This window comes from Carassius gibelio, chromosome B18 (assembly GCF_023724105.1).
Source record: "Carassius gibelio isolate Cgi1373 ecotype wild population from Czech Republic chromosome B18, carGib1.2-hapl.c, whole genome shotgun sequence".
In the NCBI taxonomy this organism is placed as follows: domain Eukaryota; kingdom Metazoa; phylum Chordata; class Actinopteri; order Cypriniformes; family Cyprinidae; genus Carassius; species Carassius gibelio.
In genome coordinates, this window is record NC_068413.1 from 19,308,843 (window position 1) to 19,327,215 (window position 18,373).

Consider the following 18,373-nt stretch of genomic DNA (forward strand, 5'->3'; position numbering starts at 1 on the left):
ACCGCCCAACCTCACAACCTCAGCCATCTAAAGATCCATCCACAACAGTATTGAGTCTCACCTACAACAATGAGCTCCATCCAAAACAACATTTAACCCCACTCACATCCATCTTTGTGCACCACCTACAACTTTCTTCTGTTTCACTCCACATTTTCCTGCAATCGCTTGAATTATATACTCTAACACTTGACAAGAGACAGAAATGTAGATGTTTTTGGAGGGATGCTCATTTTTAAATCATACCCTATTTATTGCATCAATATTTGTTAATACTTTACTATATTTATTGGGGTGAATAATTTTATCAGTTGTTTATTATTCATGCAACCATACATATTGATGTTATTGTTTTTATTTATAACCATTATATAGCTGAATACTTTGTCTAGCGCTCTTATGAATGTTTATAGCATGATTTGTGAAAGTTTAACTACTATACTGAATGACGTAGCATTGACTTCTTAATGGCTAGTGTTTTAGTATTTCATTTCATTCTGTGCCCTAAATTACTTGTTCTACAGATCTCTGCACTAGTGGTAGACGGTGTTTTGATAGTGTTGATAACGTTTGTGACAAGTAATATAATGTTTTACCCTTACTGAAAGTCATAGCTTGTCAGCATTATCCGGTCCCAGGACATTTTTTAGATAATCACTGACCGTCAGCTCCAGTGGCGCAGAAAATAAACCGTGTGTCATATATATTTTGATGTGATTGACCGGGTTCGAATCCGTCTTTTGGCTTGAACTTTTTTCTCCCTTTTCAAATCACATCAGAAAAGCATTTATTTTCAATGAAAATGAAGTAAATAATCAAAAGGTTGAAAATAAAGTATTGGGTAGAGTAAGGGTAGGTGTAGGGAGGGCTTTATTGTCCCAATGTGAAAAATTTACAGAGGTCCGGACCTCATAGCTGGATACATTCATGGCTGGAAGCACAAAATTAAACTTCACCCCCAGTACTGAGCTCCACTCACAATATTATCAGGTCCCACTCTCAACAATAACATGACATTTAAAAACACAATAACATTATCAAGTTCCACCCACTACAACATTGAGCCCCACCCACAACTTTCTTACACTTCACATTTTACATTAAATGTTGTGCAGAATGTTTTGTTGTCACCACTTAATATGACTACTAGAATAAATCAGTATGTGGTACCAGTATCCAAGTGTTGCTGTTTTGTCAGAACTGGAGTTAGGAAAGATGGAGGACGCTCTAATGGAAAGCCACAGACTGTCTCCTAAAGCTAAAGCATTGAAGAACTCCACCCTAAGGCGGAGAAAAAGACCCCCCGCCCATCTGCGCACGGCCCATCTAGATGAGACCCTCAGTCCTGTGACCACACCAACAGACGAGGAGGTCATCCACCGCATCAAACACGTGGCAGGTGAGTTCATGCACATCCACAAATTATCAAACACAAAAGATATTAGGTTTACCGTATTTTCTGGACTATAAGTTGCACTTTTTTTCATAGTTTGGCTGGTCCTGCGACTTATAGTCTGGTGCGACTTATTTATCAAAATTAATTTGACATGAACCAAGAGAAAACATTACCGTCTCCAGCCGCCAGAGGGCACTCTATGCTGCTCAGTGCTCCTGTAGCCTCTCCCTGAAAACATAGAGCGCCCTCTCGCGGCTGGAGATAGTAATGTTTTCTCTTGGTTCTTGGTTCTAAATAAATGCGACTTATAGTCCAGTGCGACTTATGTTTTTCTTCTTCATTATGGTGTATTTTTGGACTGATGCGACTCATACTTAGGTGCGACTTATAGTCCGAAAAATACGGTAAATTTATAGGACTGGTTTCATTTTCATGTACTTGCCCCACAGGTTCCACTCAGACGAGACACATTCCTGAGCACACACCAGGGGGCGGGATTTTCTGCAACCTCTCTAAACCACTCCTCATCATCAGCTTTGTGTAAATACTACTTCAGTATTGTTTATACTCTTCTAATTAATACTAATATAGTTTTGCTTACTTTTTAAATATTTTTATAAATGTGATTTTTTTTTCTTTCTTTTTGTTGCTTTTGCCTCTTGTGGTTGGCCTTAGGATCTGTATAAGGTACATTCCTTTATATATCCAATTACATATCCATTCGGAAAATCCCATCTCTACCCTGTCATTCTAGTCTCTCAGTGCCCCTCTATCAGTCTTATGCTGCACTTCAATCAGTGTGACAAGTCTGAATTTCCAAATCCTGTTTTAATAAACAGTGGGTATATCTCATATTTGACTTTGACTGGAATGCAGCAAAAGTGTCTGTTCCATGTCTACTCATCACAAATCCAGCATTTCTCTCTTTTTTTTTTTTTTTTTTTTTACTGAATTTGTCCATGTGCTTTATTTTTTAATTTGTGTCTTTGTTGTCCCTCTACAGTCTGGTGCTACTTGTGTTTTTGAATGTGATGCTGTTCTACAAACTCTGGATGCTGGAGTATTCTGCACAAAGCCTTACCAGCTGGCAGGGCTTACGCCTACATGAAAGGTACAACACATACTACAGCTGCTTCACACCTACAACAATATTAAGCCGAGTCCCACCCACCAACATCACCACCCACCCAGGATGGTATTAAACTCCACATCACACCTAGAACACTATTGAGCCTCACCCACATTTGTGATCTTCTTCCACAAAACCAAGATCCACCACAATTATATTGACTTCCACCAGCTTCATCCACAAAGCCAAGCAAACTCCACAACAATGTTGAGCCACGGCCATAATTATGAGCTTACCAAGACCCACCCACAATGAAATTGAGCCCCACCAACAACAGTGTCAAATCAACCCTACAACAATATTGAGTCATGACCATTGTTATGAGTTCACCCCACAACACCAGTACCCACCCACAATTTTATTAATCTCCACCCAAAACATTTTAATGTCTAGATTGAGGCACACCTCCCGCAAGATCAAGACACACTCATTATGTGGTTCAACTAGGAGAGTTTGATTAGAAAGCGGTAATTGAAGAAGTAAAGTCTATCAAACCCCACCCACAATATTATTAAACTCCACCCACAGCCACCAAGCCACACCCACAACAATACGGAGTCATGCCCACAAAAATTCTGAATCACACAAGCCACACCCACAGTTGTGAGCTCCTCCCACAACATCACAAGCTCCAGTTTGGACTGCACTCGACCCTGCTGATTTTGAAATGTATTTAAGTGTCTATACATTCCTAAAATCGCTTAACAGACCTGTGTAGATGACTGAGTTGGGGTGTGTTTGTTACCATGTGGTTCAGCAGTAAACTGCCGCAGACACAGATGGAATGGGCACAGCTCCTGGAGTCCCAGCAGCGCTACCACGACGCTGAGCTGCAGAAATGGAGAGAAATCATTCAGTCTTCAGTACTGTTATTGGATCAGGTATAAAATATGTTTGCATACACGCTGAAGCGAATTTGATTGAGCTTGATTGTAAAATGACCGCGTCCGTGTCTTCACATAGATGAAGGATTCTTTACTGAGTCTACAGAAAGGTGTGGGTCTGCGAGATTACACCTCAGACTCGGACGAGAAGAGAAGTCGATATCACTGACACTTACCCTCCAGGCCACCAGGGCGCGCTGTGCAATGTAGAGCTACTTATGAGAACGAAAGGGCCCAAATGTTTGTGTATGACTATGCATACTACACAAAAAAGACACTTGATAGAGACCAGAAGAAGAGGAGATGGACCAGAAACTGCCATCGGCCAATCCAAGTGGACAGCAAGCCCACAGGAAGTGGGGCAGTATCTGTCCCATGGAATTGTGGGATGGCATGAGTCCGAATGGGCTCATCACTGTTCCAGCTTTCTTTCAGGTTCTCTTTCTGAGGATGTCACTGTTTGTAAAGGAACGGAACTGACCTGATAAAGAAACCGAAGAGCATGCTTTTTATTTTTCGTAGCCCTCCTTTCTTTTGAAGTGTTTTTATTGGTACAAAGAATGAGGAAAATTATCTTTTAGCTTGGTTCTGACCTTTAACGGCACAGCTGCCCTGTCCCTTTGCCCATTTGTGAGAGTTTTGCACAGAAAGCTTTATGAAATATAGTTCACTCAAGGCTGGTTTCCTTGATAATTCTGCGAAAATTATTAAGAATGTTAGAACTAGTTTCCTCAAAAGGGCCACTTGCGCTAAAAACAGAGACCTTGCATTTCTGTGAAGCGTTTACCATTATGCTAAAGAGTTTTTACTCCAGAGAAAGACTGAAAAGGGACAACGCAACCAGAAAGATGGATAAACATTGTTAGTTTTTGATTACTAAACTGTGATATCACCTGCTTTATTTGAAGATGTAGGAAAATATGTTTGAAATATATACTTTATATATAGAGAGAGAGAGATCATTGCAGATATTTATTGTTAATTTATCTACATAGAACACTTATCAAAGCTCTAAAAGAAAAGAGTTTATAATTATTAAACTGCGTTTTATTCAGTGACACGCACAAGCACGTTTGAGACGTGTCCGTGTGAACGTGTGTGTCGTATGTTGATCTGTGTCTATTTTGGTGAATGTAAGAATGTCCGTGTGATGTTTTAAATCATTCCACTTGTACGTCTTGTGTCTTCCTCCCGGCACATGGAGCCAAACTGCCTTTTTCTTGCCCAGCAGCTCAGTCCACTGGGCATCTGTTTACACATCCGCCTGGCTTCAGAAACCGAGCGGTCAGAAAATGACTATCCAGCTCGGCTGAACCCACACACACGCATGCTTTCTATGCTGTGGCACCATTCCTGTTTTTATTTAGCATGAGGTAAGAGTCTGGATGAGGAAGCATTGCAGGAAACGGCACTGAACTCGCTTCACATTTTAATTGAACCAATTTTTAAATCAGTCAAATAAAATGAAAGTTATGCAAGGTGGTAATGACACATGTCTGTTAGTTTTTATTTTATTTTTATTTTTTTTACAGAGCGTAAGTGCTCTAGCCTATAAACCAAATATAGTATTTATGGATGGTGGAATTTATTTATATATAACATAAAATGCAATGATTCCCCTTTTTATGCAGACAGAGGACAATGTAAAAAAAATATGTCATGTGAGAAGACATGAAGAGAGGCGACACTTTACATCCAGGCATTGTAGGACAAAGTCTGAAATATGAAATATATGATTGCTGGCACATTGCCGGTAGAATATAAGATAATATTCCAGCTACAAACCACATGGTGTTGTATTGAATGTATGTTGTTTTTCCCCCCAGAAATGAATCTGCTATAATGTAATTTTGTGTTCCACAGTCCAGCACTTTGAAATCTGATGTTTTTAGTTTTTTGGGTTGGATCTTATGAATCCATCTTTAATGTTGCTCTGTGCAGTTTTCAGAGCCGTTATTTTATTCCAGGATGCAGTTGAACTACTGAGATTTTAAGTTTGACAGTTTCTCCTACTAGTTTATTCACTGTTTTAAAAAACTTCAGTTTTAAGGCATTATTTTGGCATTAGAGTGCATCTGTATTGGTTTGTGTTCTGCAATATGGATTTGATTTCTCTTTTTTTTTTCATTATGTGTGTTTTAAGAAAAGAAGAATTGTTTATGGTTTTGTATTTTAGAACGGAAAAGGAAATCACTGTCACAATCATGTTCACTGTACTGTATGTGTGTAAGTGTGTGTGAATGCCGCATGTGAAATTGTGTTTAAATTTGTTTTCTTTGTGGACCACCCTTTTTTTCTTTTTTTCTGCTACACACGTGACTCCTCCCGAGCAAAAAAAATCATAATTAACCCTCAGCCTGATCGTTTTGCTCATATGCAGTGACTTCTTGTGATGTATTTGACCAAAGATTTGAGTTTGCATTTTGCAGCTGACAAATGCGTTGCTGTTATTAAAGATGTTGAGCATTTGTGATCAAGTATTCAGACAAAAGACACACTATTCTAAATTATATTTCAAATGTTCATATCACACTCCATTCATTAAACTGTGCTATGGGATTTTAGTGTCTACTGATGTCATTTCCACTGTACTGTACCTGTGCTGTAGTTCCATGCTCGACATGACAACTGTATCCAGCAACAAACTCTCTCACAAATCAACTGTTTTATTTTCCTGAAACTGTACTGATTGATTTCGGTTGGTCTCATAACTTAACTGGTGTAGCAGTGACTTAACTGTATTTTTTTTCTTCTTCTTTCTAGAGCTGTTTTTATCTCTAGACCAGGCTGATTTGTACATGTTTCCATATGCACTGTATGTATAAGACAATATGTGCAGTGTTCACTGAAATAGGAAGCAGAATTGTGCTGTGCACAGTTTTCCATTTTTCCAACAAATGTGTCTAATAGAGACTCTGAATCAGTGGCTCTGATCTATGTGAAGCAGACAGATTACAAATAATAAGAATAAGAATAAAACAACACTGGGAAAATACTTTGTGATTGTATTTTTTTTTTTTTTTTTAAGTTTCAATAATGCTTTACCATGGATACCATAGAGAAATATAAAATTTGTTTCCTCAAATACACAAATTACAATGATTCCGCAGTATGCTAATATCACAGGCAATTGCATTATGCTTTTGGGAGTTTGCCTGAAGCTGAGTCGAAGCGTTTAACAACTCATTAAAAAGAAATCTCAATATTTTCAATACAACAGAGAACCATCACGCTAAGGTGCGCTATCAAGTCTAGCCACCAGATAGAGACATAACCCAGTTCTTTCATTACATAATCGCCTGATGCATAAATATATCTAGCAAACAACCAGCTTGCATCAGCCTTGCGTTTTAAAACGATTAAATACAGACGTGTTTTGGCTTACATTTTGAAATATCCAAAGGCTATTAGATTTAGAGGTGTATAGCCTACTGAGAAAAACGCATTTGCATATAAAAAGAGTCAAGGGATATATATATATATATATATATATATATATATATATATATATATATATATATATATATATATATATATATATATATATATATATAAATGTTTTCAAGATATTTTAATATATAGCTATATCTTAGCCAGCAAACCCGACATATTTGACAAGTTTTCAGTAATTATCCTTATTAAGTCACCCACGCATGAATTTTCGCGTCTTCTGATCTGTCAGTATTAGTTCGTATCAGACAAACGAATATTCTCGGCGTCCGTTCGTTCATTCATCCGTATATGTTTGAGCGCACGAAGACCTGCCATGGTCTGCATGCAAATGAGGCTGCGGGGGGACTGACCAATTAGAGTGTGGGGAGTCCACGAGAGGGCGGTGACTGATAGCTTTAAACCAATCACAGCGGGCAGGGCGGGATATTCTAATGAGCAGGGAACACCTCAATGTTCAGCAATGCGAGGGGCGTGAGGGGAAGACTCAAAATTGAGATACCCAAATATTGTCCGACCGCAGTAACAGAGACGCGTGTTAGGGAAAACGCTCAAACTAAATGGGAATTGTCTCTTTTGAACGTGATAAACGTCCACAGCTATAACAGAATCAGGCTGACGCAGATCATATTGAAAGATTGATTGCTTTTGTTCTGCTGGGAAGGGTGAGGAGCATCCTGCTGGACCTCGGGGTTCCTCTGAAGATGGAAGAAGAGCGCAGTCGCAATAAAGAGCGTCTGGAGGCCAGTTTGACGTGGCTGTGTGAGCTGGAGATCCTGAAGCAGCGGCAGGAGAGCCTGGTCCTCGGTGCCCTGTCCCTCGGGGACTCCGTGCCGGGATGCCCCGCTTGGGGTGATGTGGGTCCGGCCCGCAGCAGCAGAGAGCAGGAGCACATCACTTTAAGACGACAGCTGGTAGGTGCGACATGTTCACTGATGAAAACCTTGCTTTTAAAAAAAGGGGGGGGGGGGGATATTAGGACGTAAAGTGTTGTGAAAAGTTTAGAGATGACTAGGAATGACGTGCCAGTCTTTATTTTTCTAGTCATGTGTGCAAGAGTGCACAAAAACAAGAAGCTTGTTACTTTTTGGTGTTACATAATTGGCACCTGAAAACCGAATGTGCCGTTCTATATTTTATAACACTAACATGCCGTTATAATGCCATTAATGCAAGCTTTCAGTTGTGCTGCATAATTAAAGGCAATTTCCTTTCACAGCAAGTGTAGGCTATGCTTTTTGACAGCTGTGATTGATGTGCACTCAGGAAAAGGGGCGGGGTCTACAGACCTTTAACTATCCATTGTTCGTTTCGCGTGGATTTACCAATTTCTACTTTATCTAGCCTTTCAATTCTTTAGCTAAATTTGTATTAACGTTGCTGCTATATTATTTTATATTATATTATATTATATTATATTATATTATATTATATTATATTATACTACAGTATGTAGCATGTAGTAGTAGAAATACACTGCATGAGTCAAAATGGAAAATTTTTATTTTATGCCCAAAATCATTAGGGCATTAAGTAAAGATCATGTTCTAATGAAGATATTTTGTAAATTTACTACCAAAAATATATCAAAACTTATTTTTTGATTAGTAATATGCATTGCTTTAAAGGCGATTTTATCAGTGTTTAGAGTTTTGTTACACCCTCAGATTCCAGATTTTCAAATAGTCCCCAAATGTTGTCCTATCACACCACACATCAATGGAAAGCTTATTTATTCAGCTTTCAGATGATGTATAAATCTCACTTTCAAATAAAAATGACTTGTTTTGTGGTCCAGGGTAACATTGTAGGTTATATTATATTATATTATATTATATTATATTATATTATATTATATTATATTATATATCAAGGTTGTAATTCAATTATTATTACAGTTATAGCTTTTTTTTTTTCTTTTTTTTTTTTTTAAGTCTTGCAATTCGCTGATGGACACTAGGTGATATTTATATTTTCTTTAACTCTGTATTGCGCGTTCATAAATAGCTGGGGAGTCAATGACTCCGAGTCATAGTGTTTATCAAAGTAATACAGTATATTCCCTCCTGTGCTTTCATTACCTGTCCATCAGTGTGCCTCAGGGTCGGGACCGCACTCTAACTCAGTTTTCCATAAAGGCGGTGAGAGAAATCAAATAAGAAGCAGCCTCTCTCTCCCCAGAGTTTCTCCCCCCCATAGATGGATCAGACAAAAGGCGCATGGAGCGGAATATTAATGAGTCAGACTCTCGCGGGACGCACGCGGTGAGCTCGAGACGCATCACCCAAATGAGCTGTCAGCGGCTCGCGCGCTCCGCTCCAGCGGCCACCGGAAAACATTCTTCAATCTGCCGACTGATGAGAGTTTCTCTCACCAAAGCGACATTCATTTAGCCTTTCACTCAGGATCTGTTAGGAGTGGGACTCTTTAGGCACATCACGATCTGAAGTCGAGTATCATGACACGATTCTAAAACCATTCTACTTTTTGTTTTAACGGATGTATGAATGAGATTACAGACTATGAATGCCACAGTTATTTTATTCATTTGCATTAAATTACTTATATATTGGTACCTCATAAATAAATAGCAAATTCATAATAGCCCGGTTCTTAAGAATCATAGATTCTAGAATCATTCAGAAGTCAAGGGCTTTTGGTATCTGAGTGTTGCTTATCTGCATTCATGAAAGATTATTTCAAAGAGCATTTGGAAGAAGAAAAAATGGAATATGGCCAAGTGTAAGGGCAAAGCACATATTCTGTGCAACTAATCTATCTATCTATCTATCTATCTATCTATCTATCTATCTATCTATCTATCTATCTATCTATCTATCTATCTATTCAGCTGTTAATTAACCAGTTACAGAAAGACAATCAGATTCTATCTCTTCAGGCTGTAGTGATTATTCACACCAGCCCTGTTGGTAACATGTAATTACATATGCACCCTATAATTAAATAATTAGCAATGTAACCGGGAGGAATCCTACATCTCATCCCAGTTGTTTCATGTCAATCCGTGCGCTTTAAACCAGTTTGCCACACTACAGGTTTGTGTGTAGTTCAGCTTTGTTGAGAACCTAGCAGTGTTTGCATTATAGTAGTTCGTCTGTACATACAACATGTGTTCAAACGAACTACTGTACATCAATCCTCAAGGCCAAAGCTTCCCCCCTGTACTCGTGTGGATGTGTGCTTCAGAAATGAATTAGTGCAGTTTAGTGATGTATTTTGTACTTTAGGAGTGTTAGATCGATGTGTGTGTGGTGATATAGTGGGGGCAGGGTGGTGTGTGTGTGTGTGTTCGATGGGGGTGCTGGTTGTGTCTCATTTTGGCACATTAAAGGCAAGGCGTTCACGGCAGCCGGATAATGAGAATACACAAGCAGCCTGATCTCCCTCAGGTCCTGTCTGTTTCTCTGATAATCAAATAGACTGCATGCTGTCACACCATCTCACGACGGTTAATCGTGAAGCTGAATAAAGATCTCCAAGGGAACATGAGACGAGGTTGAGTCATAGACTTTACAGAGAATAGCCAATATTAGCTTTAAAATCATCACGACTGGGTCATGTTTTGAGTGGGGTTGGGGTCTTTGTTCACATCTGGCAGACCTGCTCCACTCTCGCTGTCCTCCTGCTTGGTTTTTCAGTTCTTAACTTGTCATTTTTCTCATGTGCTTGAGCTCTGACCTCAGCTAAACCATGTTGCCATGGTTTTATATGTGCAATTATAAGAACAGTTATGTTCTTTTAAGTCTTATTTTAGTCTTGAAAAATAAACATACTTCTGTGCAGATTTCAAAGGATATGGTTTGTTGCAGGAATGTAAAGGAAAAACAAGAATTTGTCTCAGATTTGAACTTAGCTCGGATGCAGTCGTCCAATGTTCAAATAGAATTTCAGAGAGGCTTCTGCTTTTTGAAATCCAATTTGCTCTATTCCCACTTGATTTTAAACTGACTCGGCTCTTTCCACATACTTAAAATGAAACTAATGCAGTCATATTTCTTTGTTTGTTTAAACAATGCAACCAAAAAATGTATAAAAATTAATTTACACACTTAAAGGATTAGTTCAACCCTGTAAAGTCTAAAATATGATATCATAGTAAACATTTTATTGTATTTTATTGTATTAATATATATATATATATATATATATATATATATATATATATATATATATATATATATATATATATATATATTAATTGAACTTTTAGAAAAAATATTTTAATATTTTAAGTACACTAAAATTAGGCTTTTATGGCATTTTATAAATGACAATATGGATTTCGCACTCAAGGAGAGAGAAATAGAGTGAGAGAGAGAGAGAGAGAGAGATGTAAACATTTTGAAACTTGTATTGTAAATTAAGTTTTTATAACAATATAACAGACTACTTACCTATGCATATTAATATTAGATGTCATTCCCAATAATATGTCTTAGTAAAATGATATTCAAATGCTGAGGTTTTTTTTTATTTTTATGTTTTTGATAGTTTTATTATCAAAGCTCTGTAGTATTTTATTGTAGGGTGCAAAACAGATAGGCTAATCCAATGCACTACAATGATGAGTGGGAGATGAACACATTAACATTCCTCAAAAGCCTTATGAATCATATTTGAAGATTTGATTATATATATATATATAAGTAAACCTGTATTACTGTACACCATGGCAAGCCTCCATGTTTAATAAACCCAAACTATTCCAGACATTTCTTAAACATAACCTGACTCAACCTTAAATTGTTGTAAATCTTATGAAAAAAATTGTATGCTAAAAATGAAATGCATTAACTAAAATATTTTCATTCTCGCAAGTCTGTTTCTCACATCTGTCTTGGATCCATGCACCTAGACGTTGGTTTTGTCATCATTATAACCTTTATTATGGAAAATAATAAGTAGAGAAAGCACTGAACTGTAAATAGAGAAAGCGGTTAAAATAATGAGCCAAACTAAACCACATTTGCGTCATTTACTAGCAAATTATAACAAAAAAAAAAAAAAAAAATTCACTCTGAGTGGTGATTCAGGCCAGGTGTAGCACATACAGTGATGCCTGAACAAAATCTGGACAAACTAAACCATGAACAAAACTTAAATAAACCCCAGATGCCATTAAACACAGGTTCACTTAAGACATGGTGCCAACCAGAGTGGGTTTTATAGATGAATTATTAGCTCCCGAGTGCATGAAACTAGGTCCTGAAACAAAACCAGAAGCTCAGGATCAAAAAATAGCAAGTACAACAGTATCTCTCCCATCTTTGGTAAATTATTGATGTTCCAGGTTTTTGTGCTTTTGCCGTTGAGTTACATAACTACTGGCAGTGGTGCGCACGAGCACACATTACACAGGGTACATACATGCACACAAAAACACATGTGCTACATGCTTGAAGCTGCATATCCAAGCCTTCTTACAGTATATCTGTTTGTTGCCACACAAATTCTGATTATTCTAATGTTAATGTTTTACATATCATTACTATTTTTTATATTTACTAGGAACCAGTTCTGGGGTCTGTAAAATCACTGATTTCCAACCTTTCACTCTTATTGTGTTATTGCATTCCTGTAGCTCAGACAGTAACACGCTAGCTCTCCCAATCTTAAAGTTACAGGATTGATTCTCAGGAAGTGCATGAACTGAAAAATGTAGACCTTGATTGTAAATGTGTCTGCCAAATGCAGGGATACTCCACCCCAAAATGAAAATCTTGTCATTTATCACTCTCCCACAATGTCGTTCCAAACCCCTAAAACTTTTATTCGTCTTCGGAATATATGTTGGATGAAAACCTGGAGGCTTGTTACTGTCCCATAGACTGCCAAGTAAATTACACTGTTAAAATCTAGAAAACGATGAAAAGCATCATTAGAATAGTCCATCTGCCATCAGTGGTTCAACCGTAACGTTATGAAGCGACAATAATACTTTTTGTATGCGAATAAAACGACAATAACGACTTTATTCAACAATTTATCTCCTCATTGTCTCTCCACAACACCGTAGTGCCATTTTGGAGAATATGTGCTGAATACAGGAGGCATATGCTCTTCTGTGTCAGCCGCGCCATAAGAATGTGCTGTTTTCTTTTAAGTCAAAGCGTAAATACACGTAGAAAATGTATCTTTGTGGCGCAGCTGGAACAGGAGAGTGTAAGCTTCCTGTGTTCAGCTCATATTCTCCAAAATGGCACTACAGAGATGCGTAGGTAAATCTTTTCCAGTTGCCTTCAGTATTGACTGTTGTGTCATACCCTGCAGAACAAACTCCAGGGCGCCCCCAGCCTGCTAATGCTGGCACTGCAACAGCAGCTCAGTGAGTTGAGGTTGGATCCAGGACTCACATGTGAGCAGAATACAGAGGAGGATTTGGACAGTCCCAGCGCTTCAAGCTCAGGTTCTCCACCACTCTATGAATCATTTATTCCTCGTAGTGTTCTGCAAAACTGTTTGCAAATTCCGATGTCAGATACTTGATGTTTATTAATAGTTGACAAATCAATTTCGGAAACATACATCCAGATATTGTGAATAAAACAATGAAATCTAATAAATGATAAATGTAAATAATATTTCGATTTATCTTATCCCTCAGGGTTTTATGAGCAAATTGAAAGTCTGTCTCCTCCACTGCGTTCCTGTTCCTCCCCAAACCTCAGTGTGTCCTGTCACAGGCCCAGATCTATGGGTTAGTGTTTCCTTTAATCATATTTTACACCTAAACTCGTGGTGTTGATAATATAATTCTTACTTTCTTTCCCTCACTGTATAACAGTTCCTGCAATAAAGCATAAGCCAGGGTTGCCAGGTCTGGTTATTGAAACATCCCAATAGTCATATAGTCAATAGCCAATCAATAATAGCTCAAAACTATCCCAATGACCCTATCCCAAATTGTATTACTTTTTTCCCCCTTTTTTATAGTGTACAGATTTTCTTCAAGTGTTCCCCTGTTTTTGTTTAATTTTTTATTGTTTTTGTCTTCGCACCTCTTTTGGACTGGTTTAGAAGGCGCTGCAAGTTCCTAGCTATTCTTCGGTTATCCTGATCACTATATAACATTAACATTAACACTATATAACATTAATCATAAACAGTATGTTAAAACAGTTTATGAAATTTTAAAAACCCTGGTATATAAATAGTTTATTTCTCACCTGCTGACAGATGCCTACATGCTGGACTGGGAGGGTTATATGGAGCCCACAGTACATGTCCCCATGCCCCGCTCATTTTCTGCCCCGTACCCCCCACTGGAGGGTATTGCGGAGGGAATAGAGGAGGAAGAAGAAGATGAAGAAAGTCCTCAGTGGGTTACAGATCAGATAGCTGATGGAAGCCTGACTCCAGAGATGAGCCTCACTTCTGATGCTGAGGCAGATCCTGCTGTGAAGATAGAAGATGGCCCAACGGAAGAAGACATCCAGCAGGCAATGCGTGTGGAGACGTACATCCTGGGACTCTTGCAGCGAAGGCATCTCAGATCTACAGCAGAACTCAGATCTGATCCCGATCAGTGGCATGACTTACACACATACCCACCAAGTTACCCACAGTTTGAGTGGCAGGAATGGGTAACTCTCTCTGAGGTAGAGAATGACCGTGAATCCCAAGATGGATATTACATCAACCTTCCCAGTGCCCAAGCTGGACCAACTTCCCTAAGCAGTGAAGAGCCAGAATCCTCCTTGGAAATTGATCAGTATGGAGTCGAAGAAGTCCACACCAGCAGCAACGACTCTCCTAGGCATCCACCGGTTTACATCGAACGCCGTCCCACAATGACAGACACCATGAAACCCCATATTCACACCTGCTGCAATCACACCTGCGTACCTACGTTGTCAGCTGCTGAGTCCCATGAGCAACACCAGCCCACTCCATCCCAAAAGTGGGCTCTTCTTTGGTCCCTAGCCAGAAGGAGTCCAGAGGAAAGGTGGACAACTCAAGGAGATAGCCAAACGAAGTCGACCACCCGCTCTCGGTCAGAAGACAATTGCGTATCTCAAGGGTGGACCGCCCAACCAGAGCACAAATATTATACTGTGGGACGGGACATGGGCAAGCATCATAGCGACGAACTGTATCCATCTAATCAGCGGCTGTGGTGCTCCTCGGCAGACCTCAGTCAAGAAGAAGATGACGGGATATTCAGAGAAGACGTTAATGATTTCAAACTAAATCAGTTACCTGCCAAACGCACCGTTCAATTTGTGGAGCAGGACCTGAGGGTGCAAGAGGCCGCTACTGCACCCACCGATGGGTCCAACTCCAGTCTGAGTGAGACTTTCTCTCCAGGAAACAGTTCGGTGTCCAGTGACTCAGATGAGAGCGGAGGGCTGGTCTGGCCTCAGCAACTGCCCCCTCGCTTGACACCGTCCCCTTCTTCTTCTCAGAATCCCTCCAATGCCGTGGTCAAGATTAAAGCCTCACATGCGCTCAAAAAGAAGATTATGCGATTTCGTTCAGGCTCCCTCAAACTCATGACCACGGTCTGAGTCTGGCCATGAACATCTCTGCCCATTTATCCTTTAAAATTCATTTGAGAGCTTTATGTAATACTCTTACATTATATGTGGTGTACTGAATACTGATTTCGGGTCCAAGCCTGTACTCCATTTCAAATGAGAATACTGTCCCAACAGTTATTTATGAGTACTCATTTATAGCACATAACTCACAGTGTACAGTCTCTGGCCTCACAAAGTTATGGATAACAATATTTTATTTATTTAGAAAAAATGTGTGAGGTTAGAATCATGTTTTTTTTTAGTAGTTCTACAGCAAACTGTGGGTGTATATCAGCACTGTTTATTGCTTGGTTTTGGGATCTGATAGAGCATTTAGACTGGAAACTGTGACGTGATGTCAGACTTAAACCAGATATATACACTTGTTTTTAATTTCATTTTAAGAAAAAAAAATTCTTTTTTTTGCAGCATCTTGATTTCCTTATTTTTACCTCTGGGATTATAGTATCTATCTTCTTGTTAATAAAATATTTGATGAGATGCAAGGACAAGATACAAATCAAACCCACTAAGCACACCAAACCCATTACAATATTATATGATTACATGATTTAGTTTGTACAAAAAAATGAAGATTTTGGCATCATTTACTTACCCTCGTGTCATTTCAAACCTATATGACTTTATTTTGTGGAGCACAAAAGGATAACATAGTATTTAGTCCATACAACATTTTCCAAAGTCAATGGCCACCAAAACTGTTTGATCACCAACATTATTTAAAATATTTGTTCTGCATGTGAATGACATGAAGGTGAGTAAATGACAGAATTTATAGTTTTGGGTGAACTATCCCTTTAAGTATGACTGTGTATGTTTATAAATCCCTTTCTTCAGCTTTAAGTTCTAAGGCATGCTCATAAATCTTATATTTTTAACAATACTGCTATATATTGTAGCTTTCCCTGCTAAATAAAGCCATTTTAAGAAGAGGGAGGTAAACAAGATCAGGAAAGGACCTCGAGCCAGGGCTTGAACTGTGAAGAGTGTGGCTCGCAATGACGTTTTAACACTATGTTCATGATGATAACATCATGCAGTCCGAAATGTCTGGGACTTTCCACAAGCAAACAGGAATTACTAGGAACTCAGAGCAATCTGCAGCATGAAGAGAAATTGATTCTCATTAGCTTAGCATTTTAAAAAGGCCATTTTCAAGACTTACACACATGACAGGATTTTCCTGGAGTGCTAATGGAGGCATCTTTATCAGTACTACGTACCACTTTGCCTGCCATGTCCCAGGTGTTGTTTCTAGTTTGCACATACCTTATCCATTCATAAGAATGAAGTCAGCTTGATGAATATTTTGTAGCATGTTTGTTAAAATGCATTTGTAGTGTACTGAAATTTTTCAACATTTATAGTAATTGGTTAGTATTTATACTGTATGAACTTTGATGTCACATAGATTCTTTACTGGCGCCACCTAGTGCATTGGAGGACTTGGGAAATGTCATTTTGCTGCTACACAGACAAACTCCTTTACCTGTGCTGTACAGTGGAAATAGATTCCAGTGTGGAGTGTGTTAAAATATGCCTTTCCTGAAAATAATTCTTCACCATTTCTGATTTCATGCTCACAGTGTATTTTAAAGATTTTCATGTGGTCTTTGAAAATGTTCCTGCACATTGCATGTTGTAAATAAACATATTCATAGTCATCCGTGAGTGTGATTTGAAGTGATGTAGCAAAATCTGTTTTTATTGTTTATGTATTTATTTATTTTATTTAATACATCTACTATATAGGACTTGACAATAAAATACAATAATCCTAGACAGGTCCTTAAAATCTGGGGCAGTCATGTCCTAATGGATAGAGAGTTGGACTTATAACTTGTAAGTTGCGGGTGTGAGACTCAGGTCCAGCAAGGATTGTAGGTTTGGGGGGGGGGGGGGGGGATGACCAGCACTCTCTCCACCTTTAATAGCACGACTGAGGTGAGACCTTTGAGCAAGGTACCAAACTGCTAACTGGGTGTTTGTGTTCACTACTGTGTGTGTGTGTGTGCGTGCGTGCGTGTGTGTGTGTGTGTGTGTGTGTGCATACTTGGATGGGTTAAATGCAGAGCACAAATTCTTGGTATGGGTCACCATACTTGGCCACACGTCACTTCACTTTCACTTGTAACTCTAAAGGCACAATTACATTTTCATCACCAGAGGTTGCATTTTCAAAACAATAACAAAGGCAAAGCTTGATGTCGCTATAAAGGAGGAAGTTCTCGGATGCATTCATAAACTCAGCAGACTCGTGTGTGATTGGTTATAATGTTCAACACTGTAAAAGAGGGAAACAAAATCATGGTGCAGCATAGATTAGATTTGCATTTAATGCTGCAGTCAACACTTTTCATTTTATTTTTGACAGCCATAATGAATGTAGTTTAACTGTAGCCTACAGCATTTATGTCTGTGTGTTGCCATCGTTTCTACAAGCGGTAACTGATTATAAGGGATATTACATCATTGATAGGGGATAATGACCAGGGATGAGTCATTGTTAATTAAAGTGGGAATTTCTCTGGATTTACAAATCCTTGGGAATTTTTGGCATAGCATAAATACACAATTGCATGAAATCTTATGTATTGTGCCTTTAAAACAGAAGATAAAGCAAATACCAGAAAAAAGAAAGTTCATAATTTCCAGATGGGTGTTAAAACCTTTATATCTTTATTTTATATTTGCAATTTTTATACAGAATAAGATTAGTTATACTAACTTAGTTATACACTTATAGAAGTGGTTAAAATATGGTCAAAAGCATATTATATACATTGTTTGAATTGTGTCAAAGCTCCCCTAAATAGCTCTCCTTTCAATCAATCAATCAACAAATAAAATCTGACATATATTTTTGTCTTGTCCTTGTTACCATTGAGAAAACCTAATTCTAAGATAAAAATTTATTTGGTAACACTTTCTATAAAGCCCATATTTATAAAAC

At 38.4% G+C, this 18,373-nt stretch overlaps 2 protein-coding genes across 11 annotated transcripts in view; both read left to right on the top strand.

Annotated features, from left to right (window-relative positions):
* gramd1bb (GRAM domain containing 1Bb) overlaps positions 1-6,404 on the top strand; it is a 138,828-nt gene extending 132,424 nt beyond the window's left edge. For 6 of the 8 annotated variants that reach the window (XM_052582489.1, XM_052582485.1, XM_052582487.1 and 3 more), the window contains 5 exons: positions 1,199-1,399; positions 1,846-1,936; positions 2,400-2,507; positions 3,283-3,406; positions 3,489-6,404. In XM_052582489.1, coding sequence (XP_052438449.1) covers positions 1,199-1,399; positions 1,846-1,936; positions 2,400-2,507; positions 3,283-3,406; positions 3,489-3,578 — 614 coding nt within the window. In that variant the 3' untranslated portion in view covers positions 3,579-6,404. The remainder of the gene's footprint in view (positions 1-1,198; positions 1,400-1,845; positions 1,937-2,399; positions 2,508-3,282; positions 3,407-3,488) is intronic. The other 2 variants (XM_052582486.1, XM_052582488.1) reach the window with 1 other exon arrangement.
* Positions 6,405-7,261: 857 nt separating this feature from the next.
* Positions 7,262-18,373, top strand: part of LOC127977485 (dapper homolog 3) — a 34,621-nt gene continuing 23,509 nt past the window's right edge. The window contains exons 1-4 of one of the 3 annotated variants that reach the window (XR_008158247.1): positions 7,262-7,773; positions 13,151-13,286; positions 13,485-13,577; positions 14,057-15,639. Coding sequence is in view for 1 of the 3 variants with exons in the window: in XM_052582370.1 (XP_052438330.1) it covers positions 7,564-7,773; positions 13,151-13,286; positions 13,485-13,577; positions 14,057-15,387 (1,770 nt within the window). In the remaining 2 variants the exon portion in view is untranslated. Of the gene's footprint in view, positions 7,778-13,150; positions 13,287-13,484; positions 13,578-14,056; positions 17,070-18,373 lie in introns of those variants that run through there. The other 2 variants (XM_052582370.1, XR_008158248.1) reach the window with 2 other exon arrangements.